This window comes from Cervus canadensis, chromosome 8 (genome assembly GCF_019320065.1).
Source record: "Cervus canadensis isolate Bull #8, Minnesota chromosome 8, ASM1932006v1, whole genome shotgun sequence".
NCBI lineage: Eukaryota > Metazoa > Chordata > Mammalia > Artiodactyla > Cervidae > Cervus > Cervus canadensis.
The window spans coordinates 68,772,484-68,795,933 of record NC_057393.1 but is presented as its reverse complement, the minus strand read 5'-3'; the positions used below and the strand labels follow the sequence as shown (position 1 = coordinate 68,795,933).

The 23,450-nt window shown below is 38.3% G+C and overlaps 3 protein-coding genes across 12 annotated transcripts in view; 1 reads left to right on the top strand and 2 right to left on the bottom strand.

The window, feature by feature from the left end:
* The window catches only part of PBLD (phenazine biosynthesis like protein domain containing), a 34,096-nt gene extending 26,233 nt beyond the window's left edge, over window positions 1-7,863 (bottom strand). The window contains exon 1 of one of the 2 annotated variants that reach the window (XM_043476794.1): window positions 7,730-7,863. The gene's annotated coding sequence lies outside the window, so the exon portion shown is untranslated. Of the gene's footprint in view, window positions 1-6,971 lie in introns of both variants that reach the window. The other variant, XM_043476793.1, reaches the window with a different exon arrangement.
* Window positions 7,864-7,999: 136 nt separating this feature from the next.
* Window positions 8,000-17,561, top strand: HNRNPH3 (heterogeneous nuclear ribonucleoprotein H3). 6 transcript variants are annotated; one of them, XM_043476789.1, is made up of 10 exons: window positions 8,000-8,186; window positions 12,839-12,973; window positions 13,492-13,630; window positions 14,147-14,286; window positions 14,787-14,873; window positions 15,140-15,255; window positions 15,650-15,785; window positions 16,808-16,903; window positions 16,984-17,076; window positions 17,259-17,561. In XM_043476789.1, the coding sequence occupies exons 2-10, from the start codon at window positions 12,862-12,864 to the stop codon at window positions 17,333-17,335; spliced, it is 996 nt and encodes a 331-aa protein (XP_043332724.1). In that variant the 5' UTR covers window positions 8,000-8,186; window positions 12,839-12,861; the 3' UTR covers window positions 17,336-17,561. The 6 variants fall into 6 exon arrangements, with proteins under 6 accessions (XP_043332724.1, XP_043332721.1, XP_043332727.1 ...); XM_043476786.1 differs by having other exon boundaries at window positions 8,001-8,186; window positions 14,147-14,331; XM_043476792.1 differs by having other exon boundaries at window positions 8,041-8,205; window positions 14,147-14,331.
* Window positions 17,562-18,700: 1,139 nt separating this feature from the next.
* RUFY2 (RUN and FYVE domain containing 2) overlaps window positions 18,701-23,450 on the bottom strand; it is a 42,703-nt gene continuing 37,953 nt past the window's right edge. For all 4 annotated transcript variants that reach the window (XM_043476784.1, XM_043476779.1, XM_043476781.1 and 1 more), the window contains exons 17-18: window positions 20,963-21,040; window positions 18,701-20,871 (exon numbers count right to left, since the gene is read on the bottom strand). In XM_043476784.1, coding sequence (XP_043332719.1) covers window positions 20,728-20,871; window positions 20,963-21,040 — 222 coding nt within the window. In that variant the 3' untranslated portion in view covers window positions 18,701-20,727. The remainder of the gene's footprint in view (window positions 20,872-20,962; window positions 21,041-23,450) is intronic.

Here is a 23,450-nt window from a genome sequence, read left to right as displayed (position 1 = left end):
AGCCCACCAGGCTCTGCTTCTCCAGGCAAGGATACTGGAGTAGATTGCCATGCTCCCCTCCAGGGGATCTTCCCCACTCGGGATCAAACCTGAGTCTGTCATGTCTTCTGCATTGGCAGGCAGGTTCTTTACCACTAGTACCATGGGGGAAGTCCCAAGAAGATGGGTATATCTTTCCAAAAGAAGAAAAGAAAAAGGCAGGCTTAACTTCCTCCTGAACTGCTGAAAGTTTGAGGCAGGTAAAGTTTAAGCAACTTGGCTTTCTTTACCCAGTAAATGGGCTTGCGCATATTTTAGCATCCTGGTCAATCTAACGGCTGGTCCTGAGCTGCAGCTTTCAGGCAGAGCTCTGTGCACTACCAGCAGGGTGTTTTTCAAATGACCCAAAGAATTTAATTTATCCTTCTCTAATTTCACTTACATTCCATTAGGATCCCTAGTACAGCTTTATATGCCCCTTAATAATGGCAAGCAAATAAACTGTTTAAATAGAAATTAATTACTCCCAGAGGGTACCTCATAAATCTAAATTCATATGATTTCTAAACTATTCATATCTCTTTTAAAACTTTTTAGTTTTTAATCATCAATTTAGTGTATGAATAGAAACTTTTTATAAACAATAAAATAATACAGAAAAAAAAAATCCCATTTGACAATCCCCTGTCTCACTACTTTCCCTGCAGTTCCATCAGGTTAGTTTTTGAGGACACGGTAGACATCTTCCTGAATTCTAACCTTGGTTCCATTTATCATGTGAATGTAGGGAAATTATAAACCTCCCTTGTTCCAACAGTTTAGTCATTAAACCTGCCCATGGGTGTGCCTGGGAACGTTGCTGCTTATTTGTCCCTCTATAATAGTCTTAGCTTGTTTATAGTCTCCTGCGCTACAGACAACAGAACGTTGACTCCTGTATTCTGTAGCTGTTAATATAAAAGAACCCACTTGGCTTTTGCCTGTGACTGCTGCCTCAAAACAATGCTACTCACTAATAAATGCCAACTTAGTTCTTTAAAAATGTAAATACTTAGTAACAGAACGCTGACTGGCATTCAAAGTGTACATGAATACTATGCACCTTACTTGTTGGAAAAAAGAAAATAACTATAAAAAGAAAGTCAAATTATAAAATGTTTTAAATAAAAATTTGGAGGAAATTCTATTTTTAAATTAGTTTCATGGCACTCAACTACTTTGTGTTTAGTTTTACTCATGTTTCCTGGACTTAATAGAAGCTCTGAAACACTGCCTTTGTTAAAAAAAATCTTGAGACTAATTCTGATTTCCTCAACTACATTTATGTTCCAACACCTACACTTTTGGAAACTTTTCTGATGAAGCTTACAGTTCTTATCATCATGACCTACCATTTATCAACCAAATTACTGCCCCTCCCCACTTCCTCTTCCTACTGGTAACCACCTCTCATTTGTTTTCTAGATCTGGGAGTCCAATAGCAGTAAACAGCATGTCCTTTTCAAGTGCACATGGAGCATTTTCCAGAATAGACCATAGGTTAGGCCATAAAACAAGTCTCAATAAATATAAAGGCTTGGAAGCATACAAACTGTGTCCTTCAATCACAATGGAATAAGATTACACTTCAATAACAAGAGGAAAATGAAATTTGAGGAATGTGGAAATTAAATAACATTCCCCCAAAATAAAAGGAACTGGGTTCCCTGGAGAAATGGTCACTTCTAGGGTGAACGTACAGAAAATACCAAATAAGCCTTCAGCATCTTCTAATAGAACAAAGTAAGACAATCTCAAAAAATAAAAAGAATAAGTGGGCTTCCCTGGCAGTCCAGTGGTTGAGACACTGTACTTTCACTGCAGGGAGAACGGGTTTGATCCTGGGTCAAAGAACTAGGATCCCACAAGTCAGCAAATAAATAAATAGAATAGGGGTATGTCAAAGGGATACAGGAGCCAACCTGAAAGTGCTCCCAGTGGCCTAAGAAAGAACAATTTGAACAACAAAATAACTTATGTAGATTATAACTCAAAGTATAAAATTAATATCTGTGGGTCTGACTGACATATATATAAAGATGAAAGAATGAATGAAAGGAAAACCTCATAGAATTATTTTTAACTCAAGTTCTTTTTTTCCTTTTATTTATTTTTGGCCACATTGGGTCTTTGTTGCTGGTCTTGGGCTTTGTCTAGTTGTGACAAGTAGGGGCTACTCTTCATTGTGATGTGTGGGCATCTCATGATGCTGGCTTCTCTTGTTTTGGAGCATGGACTCTTAAGACTGCACATTCAGTAGCTGCAGCACACAGACAGTTGCCCTGTGGCATGTGGGATCTTAGATCCCTGACCAGGGATTGAACACATGTCCCCTGGACTGCAAGGCGGATTTTTAACCACTGGGCCACCAGGGAAGTCCCTAGAATAATTTCAAATAATTTATCTAGCTACTCTCCCTTCCAGGAGACGGAGCTTAAATACCCCTTGAGTGTGAGCTGCACTCAGTGACTTTTTCCCAAAAGAGCAGAGCATAAGAGGATAAAAAGTAACTTCACAGCGGAGAAATCTGGCAAGTACTGCGTCAGGCAGGTTTGATTAAGGGTAACACCATCAGTGATAAAGTCAGGTTGATAGCATCTACCTTGGATATGACGTGATGAAAATGGCACTTTACTTTGGTGGTCTTCCTCCTGAGAACCCATTACTCCTACTTAATCATGGCAAAAACATTAGAGATATCCCAGTTGAAGAGTATCCCTCAGAGGAACAGAGAATGCTAATCATAAGGAGAATGATGACTAATTAATGTAGTATCCAGGACGGGATCCTGGAACAGAAGGATGTTAGGGAAAAACTAGTGAACCTCATATAAAGTGTGTAGTTAATAATAATGAACCAATGTAGGTTCATTAGTTGTAACAAACACATCATAATAAAAGCAAGATGTTAATAATAGAGGCAACTGAGTGAGGGATACATGGGAACTCTCCATTCTATCTTCTTTAATCAATTAGGCTGTGCCAGGTCTTAGTTGGGCATGCAGGGCCTTTTTCCTTTTTAGTTGCAGCATGCAGGATCTTTAGTTACAGCATGTGAACTCTTAGTTGCAGCATGTGGGATCTAGTACCCTGACCAGGGATTGAACCTGGACCCTCTGCATTAGGAGCACAGAGTCAGCCATTTTTTGTAGACTGAAACATATACTGAAATGCTAGGATTTTACTAATGCCCTCAAATCAATTTCTACTTTATTAATAGCAACCACATCTGCCTATGTTGGAAAACAGCAGTATTTACATGTGAGTGAGTGAAAGTAACTCAGTCATGTCTGACTCTTTGCGACCTCATGAACTATACAGTTCATGGAATTCTCTAGGCCAAAATACTGGAGTGGGTAGCCTTTCCTTTCTCCAGGGGATCTTCCCAATCCAGGAATTGAACCCAGGTCTCCCACACTGCAGGTGGATTCTTTACCAGCTGAGCCACCAGGGAAGCCCATTTATATGTGAAATATCACTCATTCTGTCCACAAATGATTCTTGGTACTCATCTGATTTTACAGATTTCCCTGGAATAATTTTTGCTGCTCCCTCCCACGCAACACAGTGCTTAGGACATTGTACTTTCCAAAATTTTTCTACTAAACTCACTATTGAAATAAGTTTTACAGGAAGGACCACATTAACGATATAAAAGACAAGAAACAGGACAGAACTGGAATTATTTCAACTACTAACCTCTATATAACAACTCATTTTAGACACTAAGAAACTTAAGATTCAGGGAACTTCCTTGGCAGTCCAGAGATTAAGACCCCAAACTCCCAAAGTAGGGCGCATTTTTTTTTTTTTTTTGGCTTAATCACTCAGTCGTGTCCGACTCTGTGACCTCATGAACAGCAGCCCACCAGGCTTCTCTGTTCATGGGATTCTCCAGGTAAGAATATTGGAGTGGGTTGCCATATCCTTCTCATGGATGGGTTCAATCCCTGGTCAAGAAACTGCGATCCCGCAGGTCATACCTTGACGTGGCCACAAACAAACAGCAACAAAAACTGAGTTTCAGCAAAGTTAACTGCCTCAGAATCAAACAGCTGTAGGTAAGTGTGAAATCTTAGGGTTAGAACCTAGGCCGATCTGACTCCCTGGTTATGAAGACAATTGTAATTTTGTCAATGATTTCCTTTATAAAGTTTGGAGCATTGTTTTATCTTCTGATTCTATTTATTGGTTCAACAAATAATAAGTTTGCTAGACTGTGGTGAAAATTAAAGTACCTTCATCCCCAATATAACCATTGTTATTTGTACACTAAGAGGCATATGTATTGATATGTACATAATGAAAACATGTATTTTTAACTACAACTTAGAAATTTAAAATCATGTGTGGGGAAAGGGAAGGAATGGTCTGATATCTGTACTGTGTTCTCTAAGTTATCAACATGCTTATGGAATATTAAAAGCAGTATAATAAGTTGACTTAAATTCCTTAAGTAGCTATCTTTTGTGGCTGTTTTCCCTGTTCTCCCCAGCAATCCACTGGAACAGAAATAATGTTCAACATTTTAAATTATTTTCAAAAACTAGAGAAAGTGTGCTAGATGCTCTCTTCTTTTTAAGTCACAATTTGTTTACTTGGTGTATGGTTATTCACATTGGATGAGACCTCTTGGTTTCCCTAATCCTAGAATAAACACTAAGGTGATTTGAAGAAACAAACAAACAAAATATCAAGAATGTAAACTGTGTAATTAAGCTTTGTCTTGAGAAATAATTTTGAATTATGGAGATCACTGCTTTCTAAAGACAGTAAATATATTAATATATAAAAGAATAAGCATTTCACAAAACCTTAGTACGACAGATTTAGTGCTCAGAAACCATTAAGAAACACTCCTAGAAACTTATTTGTGGGTTTGTTGTTAAGTTTATTTGCTTTTCCTATAGGCAAAGATTATAATCCTGTTTTTATGTTATTTCAGAATGCAGTAGGGGTATGTGAACAACTATTTTAGCCAACTTTTAGTTAATGTGCCTTCCCTCACCCAGGAGAGTGCAATCTCTTCAATTTCTTTCTTCTTTTTTCAAGCTCTGCATGGAATTTTCCTGTTCTCTTCCTGGTGGTGTAGTCATGATCTCATGTCTGTGTCTTGTTTTCCTCTGTGTCTTGTTTTCCTCTGGGAGCTGTGGGTACTTCTATTTTCTTCTCCTTTTTCATCTTTTCTCTCATTTTGGACTCTAACAAGATCCTCTCCAGGGTTCCTCTGATTTCCATATAACAGGAAAGCAATGAAATGATGGAAAGGAAGACAAAGAGGAAAAAAAACGAAAAAACAAACACCCCAATGCAGCTGGGAGTTCTTAGTTCTAACCATCTCTATGGAAACAATTCCACAGGGACTGATCTGGAAACAATTCTGTAGGGACCACTGAAGCAGTGGTGAGCCAATTTCACCAAGCCTTAAAGGACTCAACTTGTAGATGGGAATAGTTGATAGGCACTTTTTGAGAAAAGCGTTGAGTATTAAAAGAATCCACCTGCCAATGCAGGAGATGCAAGAACTCAGGTTCCATCTCTGGGTCAGGACAATCCTCTGTAGTAGGAAGCAGCAATCCATTCCAGTCTTTTTGCCTGGAAAATTCCATGGACAGAGAAGCCTGGCAGGCTACAGTGCATGTAGTCCCAAAGAGTTGGACATGAATGAGCAACTGAGCATGCACAAAATAGGAAGCCAAATAAAAATTAAGTTTATCCCTATATCATGTATTTTTTAAAAAGCTCAAAACATCCTACTTGCTATAATAATAAAAAGGCAAAAGGAATGTATCTGCTAATTTCAAGTCCTTCCTAAGCATGCAGGTTGGCAAACAGGAGAGTGCCCAATACAAACAAAACTGTGGCCAAAAAAACCCCAAAGAAAATATTGCAGTTTGGTGATGAAAAGTCATTAGAACGGTTTTAGAATTTTGATCCATAGCCATAAAAAATATGTGGAGAGAATGCCAAACTCAGGCAGTAAACAAATTGAATTCAGGCAAGGGGTAAAAAGGATTACAGAATTCCATTTACCAAATCAGGTTGAAAGTCAGAAAGGATAATGATGTAACTTGAATCCAGGGAAGAACTCCATCTGAAGTAGACCTTGGAGTCTTTACTAATACAGCAATCAATAGGAAAAAAGAGAAAAGAAACCTCCCCCACCCCCAGTCAGTGATACTAAGTTTCAGGCCAGTTCAAAAGTCTCCAGCCAATAAACTGTTAACTGCAAGTCTCCAGAAATGACGGTAACTGCAGCGTTATTTAGGGGAACTAACTTCAATTTGCCTAAATATATTTTGTTCCCTTAATACATCCCCAGGTAGGTCCATAGTGCTTTTAAGACCCTAGTCCCTGGGGTAAAACCATTTGGGTTTCAATCCTAGCTTCTGTCACTAGGTGTGAGATCTTGGGTATCTTTTTAAATTTCTCTAGGACTTAGGCATATCATCTGTAAAATGGGGACATTATTTTTAAGGTAATAGTGAATTGAACACAGCACCTAGCTCAAGCAAGCTCTCAATAATCGTGAGCTATCGTTATTACACTGTACGTTTTGCTTTTCTATCTCTTGTAATGAAGACCACATTTTCCCTTCTCCATTTCTCTGAGGGTTATTTGGAGAGAGTGGGCTCACAAAAGGCAGTAGGACATTATGACCTAGCCAATTCTTACTACCCCACACTTGTCTTAAGCAGGTTTGCGGATGTATTATAGCCACGAAATGGAAGTTTCCATTGTATGACGGTAACTGGCCTTCCTTCTCCACACTACAAACTGCATACCTCAGGGAGGAAAAATTATTCTAGCTTCTCTACTGCTAATACTCCTTGCGCCCATCACCCCACCCTCGACGGGCTTGCAGTGTCTGTACAAAGTCTCTGACTGGATATTTAACGCCTAAAATCTAGTTTTGTCCACATTCCCAACCTGCAGGAACATCTGCGTACTCACACTCATTTCCGTCTCTCCCCCGCATTTGATATACGTTCCTTGTTTGCAAGTTAACTTTCACTGATCTCGTTTGCTCTTTAACTTGCGCTGATCTCGGTACTAGGACTGCCCTCCACTCTTCTTACAGAAATTCGGCCTTTTTTTTTTTTTTTTTAACCCCAAAAGCTGTCACTAGGAACCTTAGTGGTATGCGACCCAGCACAACCAAAAATTATTTACTAGTTGTCACTTGTACAGGCATTTTTCAAGAATGCAAAGCACTATTTGGAAAACAACTCAAAGTCGGGCAACGCAAGCGGTAGATGGGTAGCTGAAATTACAAAGTGGGAGAGATTAAAACCAAGAGAAAAGGCAAAGGAGAGGAGGAAGCGAGGAGCGATTTGCAGGGAAACTTCAATAACTAACACAGCCCGCCCCTAAAGAGGCACACTTTAGGGCGGCTGCGCCGTCAGCGCCAAGGCCAGGGGAAGAGGCCCAGCCCAAGTCAGGGCCTGGTGGTCACTTTCGTATCTTTCCAGCGGAGAAGCCCTACTCTTTTTACTGCATAACATAAACATGGTGGACAAGAAAAGCCCTCCCCACTTTTGGCAGCCGAACCACGTGGGGCCCCTTCCACGCAGGTGACGCTGGGTAAGGGCGGGGCCTCTACAGAACTTCTTCTCTGATGCTCTACCGCATCACGAAGTTCGTGATGCGGTAGAGCATCAGAGAACTTTTCCACACCGGGACACCACACCACGGGTTCCTACAATACGCACGGATATCTTCGAGAGAGAGAGCAGAAGGGTTTGTTCCAAGAATTTGGTGGCTATATAGTAAGCCGGAAAGGTGGAGTTCGCGGCCTCTTTCTCTAATTTGACCAACCCCGTCTTCTCTCCACCTCTTGCCCAACTAGTCAGCCGACCAACGCGCAAGCGCACTTCTCCCGCCGCCGCAAAGGCGAAACCGACTCTCCTGTCTCGCGAGAGCAACTGTTTTGTCTCGCGAGAGCGGGGCCGGCCGGTCTCCCTTGCTCTCGCTCCACCCACTTCTCCTCGCTCGCTCTCTCCCATCCCCCCAAGCCAGTAGCTCTGCTACGCAGCTTCCTTAGCGGTTGCCCCCGCTAGAGACGGTTGGGAGAACCGTTGTGGGGGCTCTACCCGAGGCGGGCGACTTCTGCTTCCTCACGACCAGACCCCGCGGGCACCGGAGTCGGCGCTACTGTCGCCCGACAGGGTATCTGAAGTAAAAGGGGGTAGGTTGGGCTGGTAGTTTCGAGAGCGGAGTCGGGAGAAGGACGGCAGAGCGACTGGGAGGGGGTGGGGCGGCGGACTGGGGGAAGTGTAGAGGTCGCCACTTGGAGGCAGCCAGGCTGCGCCTCCCAGGCGATCTCCCACTTCCAGGAAGGCGGCCTGTCGGAAGGAGGATTAACTCAGGTGGAGTTCAGTGGATGAAGCCGAGCCCTGAAGTGGGGGTCATCCAGCATTTCCCCTCCATTCCCTGCTGGTTTGGCCTCCGCCATTTTGGGTACGGCAGCGCGGCGCCCTCGGCTTCCCGCCCTTCTCCTCTTTCTGCTTTTTGCCCCTCAGCTTCCGAAAACTGACTTAGGAGGCCGGGGGTTGGTTAAAGCTTCGCGCAAGGGATGAGGGTGGGAAGGAAGCGAGCAGGGGAAGTCTGGGCACTTGGGTGTGGGGAGGATCTGGCCCGTCGGGCGCGCTCCCGATGGAAATGGCGCCGGATGGGCCTGGCCTCCTACCGAGGCCTCCCGTCCTCCGCAGTCTCGGCTGGGCTACCTGGGCCGGCGGGACTGCGAGTGACTTCTGACGCAGATTCCCAAGATGAGAGAGGCTGGAGCTGGGGGAGGAAAGCCAATGGCGACGAAGGCGCTCAACTCCTAAATCCAGGACAAAGGAGGCAGACGGCCTCCTTTGTAATTCCGCCGCCCGGTGGCGAAGGTTTCTAAGGCAGGCTTGGCTGCCGGGCTAGGAAGTGGCGTACTCTCCCTAGCTCTTCGGTCTCTAGGGCAGCTAGATAAACGAAAAGTCTCCGGGGCGGAATAAAGGACGCTTAGCCGGCCCTTATATTCCACATTTGGAACTTCGAAAAGAGTACGTACTCATTTTCCAAAGGGTTTTCTTTTTCCCTCCTTCCCATCCTTATCTTAAACTTACTGAAAGACTGGGTAATTGTTTTGTAAGCAGAAAAGCGAGTGATTTATCAAATAGGAATTTGAAATGGGCTTATTTCAGATAGATGAACTATGAAAATAGGCTTTCTGAACCATTGAGCGGGGGTGGGATGGTGTAATGGTTTTGTGTAGTTTGGCAAATACTGGGTTAGAATTAAGTAGGAGTTTTACTTGGGGGAAACAGTTGTTAAAACACCACCAGTGATGGCAAAACTGTGTGTATAGGAATTACTAAGTCTCCAGGGGTTGTGTTTTTTGCAAAGATTGTAAGGCCATGGAAACAAAATACTTAAAAACACCGTTATGGTTTATTTTCTTTTGGTAGCTAAGCCTGTTTTCTATTTGATGTAGGACTGTAGTAACATTTTGACCAAGAAAATAAGCCTGCTCAACAGAAAGACAAACAGCAAGTTCAGTCATGTGATGTTGCGATGGTTTTAGTCCTTAGAACATTGAAGAATTGTGTCTGTAATTTTCATTGAAGCCGTACAAAAGGTATAGGCATGGCTATTTTTACAGCGGTAAAAAAAACTACAGTTCCTATTGCTGAAGACTTTCTGTGCTTCTCGTGGACTTTGAAAAGACAGCCCAGTTTCCTATAAATGATCAATAGTATGTGATGTAACAGCTTCGCTGATTGAATTACCCTAGAAACTTTTTTTCTTGCCCTGTTTTTCATCTGCATGGTAATCTGGAAATCCACCTAATTGCCTTAATATGTTCAATAACTGTTCTTCTGGTGGTGGTATTTCGGTAAACAAGTGACTGAACTGCAGAGGCTGGTCGTTAAGAACCCAATCATTTTAGAGGTTTCGCTTCACTTTAGGTGTAGTGGTGGTGTCTCTTGTTTTTAAAATTAAGGAGCAAGCACAATGAAAGCGGAATGATGTAAAATTTCCGTGTTTTTTATAATTTCTTGACCAAATTTTGAAATTCCTCATTTTTTAGCAGCAGTTGGGTTACCATTTAGAAAGTTACTAACGCATCAAATACTTATTTTGTGTTATATTTATGAAGATGGTATATACCTCTGTGTTATAAAGGAATTTTGTCTCTTTTGCCTTTTTTAGTTGCTTTTTCTTGACAGCTTTGGGATACAGTTCACATAAGTGTCATCCACTTAAAATCATACATTATGTGATCTTTTATGACTGGCATCCTTCATGTAGCATAATGTTTAGGAAAATATATTTTAAATCTCATAAAGAACTGACCAAGATTATCCTAGTATTCCAGCTGCTGGTATTTTAATTGGTTCTAACACTAGGAATTCTTTTAAAAAATTAGCCCCTGGACATTAGCCATTAGACACTGTTGCAAAGAAGGGTTGAGGTGGATTATCCTGAATAAGTAGTAAATGTTTATTTAGGTAGTTTCTGAGACAGCTTTATTAATGTATAAGAACAAATACTCATTTTAATGAGTTTAGAATCCGTCTTGGTTTTGTTTTCTAAATAGAATTGTATTAACAGATTGTTTTTTCTTAAATAGACTATGTTTTATATAGGTCTCATTGGTACAGGCTGATCCAAAAATCAAAACTAGTTTCCTTGCTAGTGTTTCTGGGAAGGTGCTAATAAGGTTTATAGTAAAGATAAGTCAGTTTCCCTCTTTAGGAGGGAAGGTATTTGTTCCTGAAACAGTACCTTTACATTGAGGGGGAAAATGTTCTAAATTATATAAAGTCACCATTTCTAAGGTCTTTTCACAACAAATTAAGTTTTTCATTGGGAGGTTAACAAATGGAGGTTTAGATCCTTCCCATTTTTTCCACTTCTGTTGTTAAATTCCCCTTTATAGAAAACGGTTATGTCTTGGGTTGCTGCCTTTTTTTTCCCCCTTAAGAAAATGATCAAGATCTCCAAAATGTCTCCTTTTCCCAAAGCCTACTTTCAGGGCGACTCTTAGAACTATTTTTTAAATTGTTTAGCTGATTATGTATCCAAGTAAACCTTTCCAGAGACCCTCCTTTTTTCACCCTCTCTTGTCTTTAGACAACTCCTAAAAATGCTTGAAAATTTAAGCCTCTGTTGACTTGGAAAAAAACTTGTAACAGTCTATTTCATTTCAGGATAGGTTCCTATCCTTTAAGGTTCAGTTATTTTGTTTGTAGCTTATTTCATTAGTTTTACAAGGCCCCTTGGAATCCAGTAACAGTGGCCACCATTGAATGATTACTGTGTTGCAGACTAAGCATGGATTCTTCCTAGTCCAGTGAGGTATAAGTACCACTGCTACATTTTACAGTTGAATGCAGAGGTTAAGTAGTTTGCTTACTAATAAACTACGTAGCTGTGAGTGACAGACTAGGGATTCAAGCCAAGAGTTTCCTTTGTCTTAAAAGTTTTTCCCAGTTATTTTCGTGCATGATAGTTGTAATGTCAGATAAAAATCTTGAACGTTTGTGTCTAGAGTGGCACTTAGGATAGCATTTTAAAAAGGCAGAGTTGGACTAACCATACATGCACAAAGCAAACAAAGTACAAAGGTGATTCATATACAGAGGAATTTGCTGGATAGCCACATTTGGATAATTTCTACATTAGCATTATTTTAAATGCATGGTTTCTTGGGGGAAATTTCTCCTCTTTGCAGATGCTACCCCAAACAGTTGGGCTAATAATTAAATCATGTGAAATTAAGTATTAGTGAATACTGCTTATATGAAATATCCTCAAGCTTAAAGGAATCAAGTGAACAAATTGTTTTGTTTACAGGGGAGGATGTGGTGAGGGAAAGGTTTGAAATATTCAGGTGAGTAGGATTCCTACAGCTGCATAATGAAATTTATAAGATCTGGTAAGTTTCTGCAGCTGAAGGACTTCTGCATTAACCTCTTCAAAATGTTTGGGAATTGTTAAAAGAAAGGGTGATTGTCTCAGGATGGGAATTTGGTGGATGACTTCTTTTGAGGGGGAAGGAGGGCTTCTTGTACCATTTTTTAATAACTTTTTGAATGTGATTGTGTTACTTTTTTCAAAAAAAAAACTATTTGAAAGTAGTGAACTGGTTTTTAATATACTATCTTCAATAATTGCCAAACAGGTAGCTTTAAAAAGCTGTTTTGGGGTGTCCTTTTATTCCAGTTTTAAAACTCGGCCTAATTAAGTCAGTAATTTTAAAACTTGCTTTTGGGGAGTGTTTAAATCAGTTTTATAGTTAAACAGGACTTTGTTCCCCCTTCGGAAACAATCTGGTATGTTCAGAATTAAGTGCATCTATTAAGGTTAGACTTTAGTACCATTTTTCCAACATCAAAAGGAGTACTCATTGTACTTCTGACTTAGGCTCTTACTGTGAATGGATGGTGGTACTGTATACAACTTTTGAGTGAGTTTTTTTGAAGAATTTACGTAACTATTTCAAGTGAATAATAAAACTTGGAAAACGTGAAGGAACATTTGAGACATGAGGAAAAGACTAGATGGACAGGGTCAAAAAGAGTTTGAAGATTGATGGTAGAATTATGAAGCTTTCTTAAAATTATAACATTTAATACTTGGAAATTCAGGGTTGGGGGAGGGTTAGGTTTCACTGCCTTTACCCCATCTTTTTGTCTGCCCTGAAATAAAAGGTATTGTACCGTTGTATAACCATGTGTTACATTTGCTGTTGTGCACCACTGAGAGTTGGTTCTTCAGTACCTCTGGCAAGAGTGTATTTTGATTGACTGCTTTGTGTGCTTGTTTATTTTTTATAGCATTTAAATCAAACGGTATTGAGATGGATTGGGTTATGAAACATAATGGTCCAAATGACGCTAGTGATGGGACAGTACGACTTCGTGGACTGCCATTTGGTTGCAGCAAAGAGGAAATAGTTCAGTTCTTTCAAGGTACCTCTAGTATTAGTCAAAGTTTAGTAGTATTTTAATTTTATATTTCTATTACTCAGTTTTTAATTTGTAAAACCCATTTATTTGGGGGACTTTTTGATTTGAGTGTATCTGGGTTAACGTATTAAGTTATGAAATGTGCTCCAGTTAATATTCAATACAGAATGTGTAAAAATATGTAAAACCTAATATGCAGTGAACATAATTGAGAGTAATTATGTATGATGAATCATGAATTAGCATATGGAGCATAGTTAAATTTTTTTTTTCCATGTAATGTTAGGTGGCCTTTTGTGAGTTTGTGTGTAATTTTAAAAGACATTGGTCGCAAAAAAAAATTATATAATCCAGTAATATTTGAAAAGATCTTCCTTTGTATTATGGGGTGATGGGGAAACTAAGCTTTTTTTTTTTGTTTTGTTTTTGTTTAGACTTGTTTTAAATATTTGATTCAGATGGGAATGTTTCAGCCTTTAACACTGTTCCCCTTGATGGGGTTATTTGTCCTTGGGTTAAAGGGTTGGAAATCGTGCCAAATGGGATAACATTGACGATGGACTACCAGGGGAGAAGCACAGGGGAGGCCTTCGTGCAGTTTGCTTCAAAGGAGATAGCAGAAAATGCTCTGGGGAAACACAAGGAAAGAATAGGGCACAGGTGGGGATGGAGAGTTTGGGATGGTGTTAAATTTTTATTTTTGGGGGTTGTGGGTCACTATTGCTTAATGGGGGGGTAACAGTAACATTTTTCTGGGGTAGTTTAAAAGAATTGATAATTATCTAAATTTAACTTGGAAACTACAGATTTGGGTGGGGAATTAATGCTAATAGTTTGCTTAAATTAAAATTAGATTTGTTTCCATTTTTCTGTAGGATGATGTTGATAAATGTTTTTGTATAATCAACTATTTTCTCTAAACATCTATTATATACTAAACAAAACAAACTTAAAGTTGTATTTTGTGAATTGTTTTCAAATTACTTAATTTGCTTTAAAACTTAAATATTAATTATTTAAGTTTGTAGGTGTAAAGGAATGTTAACTTTTGGTGTATTTAGGCAGTTTTAATTGGGTTATATTTAGATGTAGAAAAACTTACTGCATTTTGCCCAGTATTTTATTTACTCTAATACGTTTATGCTGAAACCTGTACCTTAAACCATTTTCAAATAGGTATATTGAGATCTTCAGAAGTAGCAGGAGTGAAATCAAAGGATTTTATGATCCACCAAGAAGATTGCTGGGCCAGCGACCAGGACCATATGATAGACCAATAGGAGGAAGAGGGGGTTATTATGGAGCTGGGCGTGGAAGTATGTATGACAGAATGCGACGAGGAGGTGATGGATATGATGGTGGTATGTGTATCTAATGAACAAAGGTTCTGTTGTCATTTTCTTAACGTTCCTGACACTTTGTCAAGAAATACAGAAATGGCAGTAATTTCAGTACCTACTAGGTTTAATCTGTTCATACAAATGTGGATTCCCATGGGCAGCTATGGGACTTGATTGATGCATGTGTTGGCACCTAGTTTACCTACACGAACATTTTTAAGAGATTGCCACGTTTTGACGTTTTCTGTTTGGAATCAGGATGAAAATTTTTATGTCTAAATGTGTGCTTTTCATACAAGTGTTAACTGCTTTTTTAATATGCACTAAAATGGGTGTTGCAAACTTGGTTGGAGGGGTTGCAAACTTGTAACAGTAAGTTAACCAGAGTGCTTGTCAGAAGATAATTTTTATAAACTAGATTATAAAATTTTATCTCTTGAAAGCTTATTCATGTGTTTCTTGTTAAATTAACACAGGTTATGGAGGTTTTGATGACTATGGTGGCTATAATAATTATGGCTATGGAAATGATGGCTTTGATGACAGAATGAGAGATGGAAGAGGTAAAATTAAAAAGTGATTTTTAGGTGAATTTTAATATTTGCTCTACATGCACTTAGTATAGATGACTTGTATACAAAAATCAACTCAGGCATATTTCAGTGTATTCCTACATAAGGCTTAATATAGATGTATGCTTACAGAAAAATTTCCATATGATATTTAGAAAAACCAAGTGTTAAGATTACTTGGGGTGTCGGTGAAAAGTGTGTAAATAGGAAAAGGTGTGTATGGGAAAGAAATAATCTTTGGAAATTTTATTTTCTAGGTATGGGAGGACATGGTTATGGTGGAGCTGGTGATGCAAGTTCGGGTTTTCATGGTGGTCATTTTGTACATATGAGAGGACTGCCTTTTCGTGCAACTGAAAATGATATTGCTAATGTGAGTAATTTTAGCAATTAGTGGTTTTATATATAATCAGTGTCTAATTTGAGTATTCTATGTAACAAGCCAGTAAGTTTTAGTGGTTTGGTTTGGCTTCCCCAGACTGTGATTAGAAATGAGGAACTGAAAATAATGGTAGTAGATGGCTGCTATTACTGATTTGAAACTGCCTCATTACAAATTGGTTAGAAAATAAGCAAATTTCAGCTCTTTGGGCCAAGTCAATCACTCACTCATTACTTGTTGAGACCCCAGTGGCCTTAAAATATTTTATAATATCACCTGGGTTAATTTCAAAGATCACTTTGCATTTGATAGACTTAAAACCAGTGTGCATGGTAATTGTCTTTCAGTGATCTAAGTAGAATAGTAAAATAAGTGTTTTCTTTAGTTCTTCTCACCACTAAATCCAATCCGAGTGCATATTGATATTGGAGCTGATGGCAGAGCAACAGGAGAAGCAGATGTAGAGTTTGTGACACATGAAGATGCGGTAGCTGCCATGTCTAAAGATAAGAATAACATGCGTAAGTGGTATAACCCTCTCATTTGTGATTACTCAAATGTAAGAGGTTCTAGGAGCTTAGTGGTCTGGGACCTGAAACCATGTGGCTGCTAATAAGTTCAGACTTGCCTTTCTAAGGGGATTTCTATTGAAGAGTTAACTCAGGCTCTTTATACTTCACAGATTATTAGAGCTTAAGTTACTAAACAGGAGAAATGTTGCACTTGCCTAAGTTTTTATGCCATTTGGAAATTAATACTGTTTCTTTATCTATACATTGATAACTGGGTGAGTTATTCCTCCATGTCATCAAATTTGTTTTTAAGCCATTAAATTTAATCTCTAGTGATTCCCAAATCTGACCACACATTAATCACTTGATACTTAATAAAAATAAGTTGCCCTGGACACTACTCTCAATATGCTAATTCAGTTCTATGAATGGGCCTGGAATATATATATTTATATATCAAGTGGGATTTTATTTTTTTTATGGGCACACTGGGTCTTTGTTGCTGTGCAAGGGCTTTTCTTAGCTGTGGCAAGCAGGGGCTACTCTAGTTGCAGTGTGTGGGCTTCTTATGGTGGCTTCTCTTCTTGCAGAGCACAGGTGCTCAGGTGCTTGGGCCTCAGTAGTTGTAGCTCTCAAGTGCAGGCTTAGTAGTTGTGGCACGTCGGCTTAGTTCTGCAGCATGTGGAATATTCCCAAACCAGGGACTGAAACTGTGTCCCCTGCATTGGCAGGCAGATTCTTAACCACTGAACCACTAGGGAAGTTCTGGAATTATTTTTAAGATGTATACCAGCAGGTTCTAAAATAATGAGTCAGCTCTTTTATAGATAGGAAACTGAATCGTAAAACACTGGTAACTAGTTCAAGCTTGAACAGTTTAAACGAACCTTAGATTTTAGTTATATCTGGCATTCAGTCACTCCATTAGGAATTTGCAAGCATTCTTTTTCATGTTAATGTTAGCTAGTCAAGCTTTTCGCACTTATTTATAAATTTTATTCAACATTCCTTTTCCCCCTATTACTCAAAAGAACATCGATACATTGAACTCTTCTTGAATTCAACTCCTGGAGGCGGCTCTGGAATGGGAGGTTCTGGAATGGGAGGCTACGGCAGAGATGGAATGGGTATGTAAAGCTTTTTAAATATTAAGCCGAGTCAGACACTTAGCAAGTCAATCTCAAACTTTTTTTTTTTTTTTTTTAAGATAATCAGGGAGGCTATGGATCTGTTGGAAGAATGGGAATGGGGAACAATTACAGTGGAGGATATGGTACTCCTGATGGCTTGGGTGGTTATGGTGAGTGTCTTTTCCTTGTTGTTGTTGTTCCATTTGAGTCCCCATATGTGGTGCAGTTTAAAGTTCATATATTGTTCCTTTTTTTTAATTGCATAGTTGACTTACAATATTGTTTGTATTTTTAATAACTTGTGCATTTGTATCCTCTACTAAATGGTTCTTAATGTCTTCTTTTTCCTAAGGCCGTGGTGGTGGAGGCAGTGGCGGTTACTACGGGCAAGGTGGCATGAGTGGAGGTGGATGGCGTGGGATGTACTAAAAGCATAACCACACATATAAAAGTCCTGACAACAGCATCTGGTCTACTAGACTTTCTTACAGAATTACTTTCTTTTGTATTTTAAGAACTTTATAATGACTGAAGGAATGTGTTTTCAAAATATTATTTGGTAAAGCAACAGATTGTGATGGGAAAATCTGTTTTCTGTAGGTTTTATTTGTTGCATACTTTGACTTAAAAAAAATAAATTTTTATATTCAAACCACTGATGTTGATACTTTTTATATACTAGTTACTTCTGAGGATGTGCTGCTTTCATAAGATTTGGGTTGATGTATTTTACTATTAGCTCTATAAGAAGTAGTTTAAGAGGACAATGGTTCACCTCTGCATAAACTACAAGTCTCAATAAGCAGACATCTGGAATAGAGCTTGGAGAAGAATTAGTGTTACTCTTTAATTTCTCTTGGACAACACTGTAAATATAAAACCTAAAGATGAGTTTAGGTGACTTCAGGAGTATAAACTCAGCTAATTCTATATTTTCAGACATTTATCCAGCATAGCTCTGAAATATTAACAATCTAGGAGGTATCTGGACTTAACGTATATTCATAATTGTGTTACCTGCAGATGGGAGTGTTGGAAGTTTAGATTCTAGCTCTAGACTTTAGAAGAAATCCCCTCAGCACTTGACTGAAGTACCAAAAAAATGTTTCCCAAAAGTGATAGTTGTAAGTTCTCAAAATGTCTTAGACTAGGTTAAGGTTCTCGGTGACAATGAGATTCACTACAAGTACAAAGGTATTTACCGTGGAGTATAATTCCCCCAGGTGTATTCAGTTTCCAGCCAGATAGTTAAAGCATATGGCTTTTTTAATAACTGTATAGATGACTACTTTTTAAAATGTAAGACAAGTCCATGTCTTGAGAGTCTTGCGATTGGATTTTGCATCTAATTTGTTTCGAGTTTTAGAGCCATTGTATTTAATAATTTTATGTAGCAAGGAAAAAAGGTGCTTTACTTTTAAATCCCTTTGATCAATATGGCTTTTTTCCCCAAATTGGCTAATGGATCAAAATGAAACCTGTCAATGTGAATTCAGTTATTGAACTTGTTACTTGTTTTTGCTAGAAATGTTATTAATGTAATAAATATCAATGTGGGAGATGAGTATGGCGTCTGTCCTAGAATGCTTTGTGTCAGTTAATGATTAGAAATCAAATTGGTAGAAGGTACTATGTCTAAATGAATATTAGACAAAGTGACACAGGATTTCTGCTGTTCTTAAAGAAGGCAGCTTGGTAGCATAAGTGGAACCTATCAACTGGAGCAATGATTCATCTTACTGCCTGTACTCACTCCCTTAATTACTAGGCTCACACCACTTTTCTAAAACAGGCTTAATTTTTTAGGTGTTTTATTTGTTATATAAAATCAACATTTTAGAGAAGTGTGAATATGAGAATTACAATCACAATTCCTTGGCACCATAATAGCGTTAGATGATAGTACTACTAGATGAGGGAACGGTACACAAAGTTCACAAAATACAAAGTTCTATTACATGAAATCCAAAATTAGATTATGGTTTTTAGATACAAGTCAAAATAAAATGGAGCAAGTTTCAATTTCTTAGAAAAAGCCTGCCTACAAAAGGCCCAAATCAATGGCAATGAGGGGTGAAGAATTTAAATTGGGACTAAAAATCATGGTTTATTTGTTGAATGAAACCAGGCTTGGCATTTAAGAGAATCACATTTTAAAGTTTAAGTACAATAATAAAAAACAGCACTTATAATTTTTCATTTTTGCTTATTCTCGTCATAAAAATGTTAACCCATCCCATCAGTACAAAACAGTTCAAAGAATATAGTTCATGTTTCAGATACTCCTATCAGAGCATTAAAGACCACCTATAAATCTGTATGTCCATTCTGATTTAAGACTAAAAACTGACAATTATGGAAAAGAAATCAAAGTAAAATAGTGGTTTCATACTTTGGCAACTTAGAAAATTAATTTTAAACCTTAACAGAAGTATGTACTCAGGATACAATCCTGTAGAATAAGCAATGCTATCTTAGTGGGGAGGGAGTAGCCATGATTTATTCACTAGTGCTCTTAGGAGTAATGTGGATACCAATAATGGCATGTTTAAAAGGTACAGACTCAAAAGTGCATGACTTAAATTAAGACTTAAGAAAAAAGTGGAACCCCAAGTGGTGATGCTGTTGAAACATTAATTGTGCAAGGGTAGTTTTAAAGATTAAATTCTTGGTATGCTATAAACTATTAACAGGGATTAGTGTTTACTGACTTTATGCTTGAAATAGTTCAAGTATGTATGCAGTGGCAGGGCTGAAAGTCCATCTTCAGTCTGCCCGAGGCCCTGGCTTGGTGCTAATTAATGGTATTTTACTCTACTGTAGTAGACTGCCACAGTGTAATGCTTCCTAAAAGTTACTGGACTGGAGAGGTAATACAGAACTTCTTAACTCAAACCTGTCATAATCAAAGGCAAAGTTTAACTGTATTTTAGATTTCTCCTTAAATGCTTACGGGAAAATCAGGAGCCTATAATCCTGGCTATTACATTTTTTTCTAGGAAAGTTTGTTTTGACTTTTTTTTGGCCATGCTCATGTGGTATGCAGGATCCTAGTCCAGGGATCCAACCTGTGCCCCCTTGCAGTGCAAGTGTGGAGTCCTAACTACTAGACTGCCAGAGCAGTTCCTATGTTTTGACTTTTAAAGGTGTGAGTCCTCCCTAAGAAATGGACATAACTTATTTTCAAAATAAAAGGTTTTGAGACAAAATAATACCTCTTTCACCCACTGTATCTGAAAGTTCAGCAAAATACCACATTGACTACAGAGAAGGCATTTTCTAATGCAAAAGGGGCAGAGGAGGGGAATCAAATAAATACAGTTGACACTTTACCAAGCTAATGAAAAACCTGTTGAAATATTAATACTTCTAAAATGTGCATTTCCAGTCGTTCTCGGAGAACTGTGAAGCTTTAAAGTGCATTAAGAAAAAATTACAGGCACCATCAAATATCAATTTGACAATCTGGAGAATAATAATCTGAAACCCTATTTTTAAGAAGGCCTTTACAAAATAAGGCAAACATGTAGGCTATGCTCTCTGGCCTCTCCATGGCATTAGGAAAAGAGTTACATGATAACTACAGTCAGGAATTAGGCTAAGGTTACTTTAAAGCATGCCCTGTTATTGTTGAATAAAAATGGCAAAGGAAATCTCAAATTATACATTGAGTTCCTGTGAGTTGAATATGTGAAAGTAAAATGTACCAATGCTGTCTGAAAGCTGCTTAAGGGCTGTCTGAATACATTGTACACATGTTCATATGTAACATTCATCATTCATTGTAGGTACTTTTCATACATTAGAATAGTTCTGGAATATTATGGCAAGTTAGATGAGCATCTTTGAATTAGTAATGCGTGACAGGAATCACAAACCCGTACTGGCTTCGGTGAAGAAGGCAAAGGCAGTTCGTTGTCAGAACAGGCATTACAGAAAATTTCCCCACAATTTCTACAGTGGTGCTATTAAATGGAAAAATCAGAGGGAAAAAAATAAGTAAAATTAGCCATATTTGCACCAAAACTTTTGGATTCACTTCCTATTCTCCCTTACCTTTCTCTTAGACAGTGAGAATTCCTTTTCACAAAGTTTACAATGTGTTGCTTCTTTGTCTTTCAACCAAACCAGTCCCTGGTAGAGGAAAAATATGATTAATTCTCAAATTAGTACTAAAAGATACATGAAAACATTTCTGACCAAGAGCATTTTATAGGAACATGCATGTAGATAAACCAAAAATGAGTCCTTTTTTTTTGACAGATTTACTGAAACAGTTGTAGATTAAACAAATGTGGAATTTCCTTCAAAATAATCTGGGTGAGGAAAAAGGGACATACTTATAAGATTGGCCATATACTGATTAAAAAATAGTGAAACTGGATGATGGTTCATTTTACTCTGTTGAATACTGGAACATTTCATGACAAATGTTTTTAACAAAAATCCACTATGGATAGTAACTATAAGGAAAGAACCTTAATATCTACTCCAAAAACATTTAAAGATAAGTTTTCACTGTGAAATACATGAGTTTGGCATTATGTATATATTATACACAGCTAATCCACAAAATTTGAAGAGAATTTGTAAATCAGATGATTGAGTGCTTTAGGTAAGACTTCACCTTAAAGTCGTTCTACACGGCTATAAATTTCCCTTTTTTTTTTTTTAAGAAAAAGTATTTTTTTTCCCCTTTCTGTAACTCAAATTCAATCGATACTATGTAAACTTTTATAGCAAGTGTAGTCTTAAACAGGTAGAAGTTAATGATACCTAAAATTTCTAACTAAGTTGACTCATTGTTAACCAACCAAGATCTTGGCTAGGAAAAGCATTTTTCCCCCTATGAAAGCAACTTTGTTAGGTGGTGCCCATTTTATAACGAGAAGACCTAAATTTGAAAGGAGTCCTGTATTTCTGATTAATCTCATCACATGTCCCTTTTGGAAACAGCCCAGACTAAGCTACACTGCTGCTGCTGCTTCCACAGAACCAAGTATACCTGACTCTAACTTAAGTACATCTGATTCTAATTTGGAAGAGGGAGCGAGCAACATAGGACCTATACCAGCTAACGAGAGAAAAATCTTACAAGCAGAAAAGCCCACAGACATTCTCAAAAGCCTGAGTTTTCTTGAAAGCCTCTTCTACCTGACAGCAAAATTCTTGGAAGAAACTAAGACGGAGAGAGAATAAGCATTGAGGGATCAAGACTGCACGGTTAATACCAGCTATTTTTATTTCAGTCTTAGTAACCAGCACCTATTGTCTGATATAGCAGAGGTAAGACAAATGGTATTGGATTACTACACCTCAGGCACTCTTTAAGGCTTCTGAGAACACAGGATTGTAAGAAGTGAAGATATAAAAACAAAAAAAAAAACCCCAGACAGCTCCCCCCATCAGATACCGAGAGACTGACCAGCAGAGTCACATGATTTGAATCATGGAATTTTTTTTAAAGCAAGATGAGGCCTTGAAGATAATTCAATCTAACTTGAACACCATAAAAAAGAAACTGATTTGCCAAATATCCCAAAGCCACATAGTGCAAGCAACTTTGCTGCCCAGGTATGTTTGTAAGGATGAGAGCCTGACATGAAGCAGATTTCCAAACACCATCATTTGGTTCAAAAGTAAGTAACCTTCTGACATCAGGGTTGAGCTTCCAACTTTATTTCCAGACTTAGGAAGTCACCTTGCACCTCTCTCAAGGAGAAAAGCTGTACAATGTAGGATAAGCCTAGTGCATTAGCTAGAAGGGACCTCAGAATAGCACCCTCAAGCTTTCATTTTACAGATAAGAAAAACTTAAGATCCAGGGAGCTGAAGTTGCTTCCTCAACAAAACAAAGCTGTTTACAAGTAAAGTCAAAATTACAGGGGGAAAGCTACTGCTCTGCAAACAAATGGCTATTTTTCTCTGCCATTGGCATTCCAGAATGTCAGCTACTCAGGTTAAATCCTCCAAATGGTATTAAGGATCCTTCTCTGAACAAACTCAACTGCTCCAGAGAGAAGGCTTTTTTTTTTTTTTTTCCCATTTATTTTTATTAGTTGGAGGCTAATTACTTTACAATATTGTAGTGGTTTTTGCCATACATTGACATGAATCAGCCATGGATTTACAGAAGTCTTGTAGATACCAATACTGAGAGAAGAAACCCAACAGATTGGAAGTTGACAGATTTCTCTTTGGTCAAGGCCTCCCTGTCTATTACAACCCATCCCCACCCACCTAACCAACAAACACCAGGCTTCAAAGATTTTTTGTGCCTTTCATCGAAACTGGGAGATTTTCTAACATTTAAGGAATGATTTGGGCATGAAATACTCCAGCCAAATAAACAAATACAAGAAAAGGATTCAGAGGAAACAGAATGGCAGCAATAAAAGAAAACATTAAAGAAATTATAATGGAATATCCTCAGACATAAAGCAAGATGTTATTTTTAAAAAGGAAAAATGAGCAAATAGGAGCCTACTGAATATTAAAAATATAGTAACAGAAATGTCTCACAGAAGGTTGAAACTGAATACAA

Coding starts and splice junctions, on each gene's coding strand:
- HNRNPH3 (XM_043476786.1), top strand. CDS start 12,862: ATGGATTGGGTTATGAAACATAATGGTCCAAATGACGCTAGTGATGGG. Junction 15,786..16,807: donor TAAAGATAAGAATAACATGC/GTAAGTGGTATA, acceptor ATTACTCAAAAG/AACATCGATACATTGAACTC. Junction 16,904..16,983: donor CTACGGCAGAGATGGAATGG/GTATGTAAAGCT, acceptor TTTTTTTTTAAG/ATAATCAGGGAGGCTATGGA.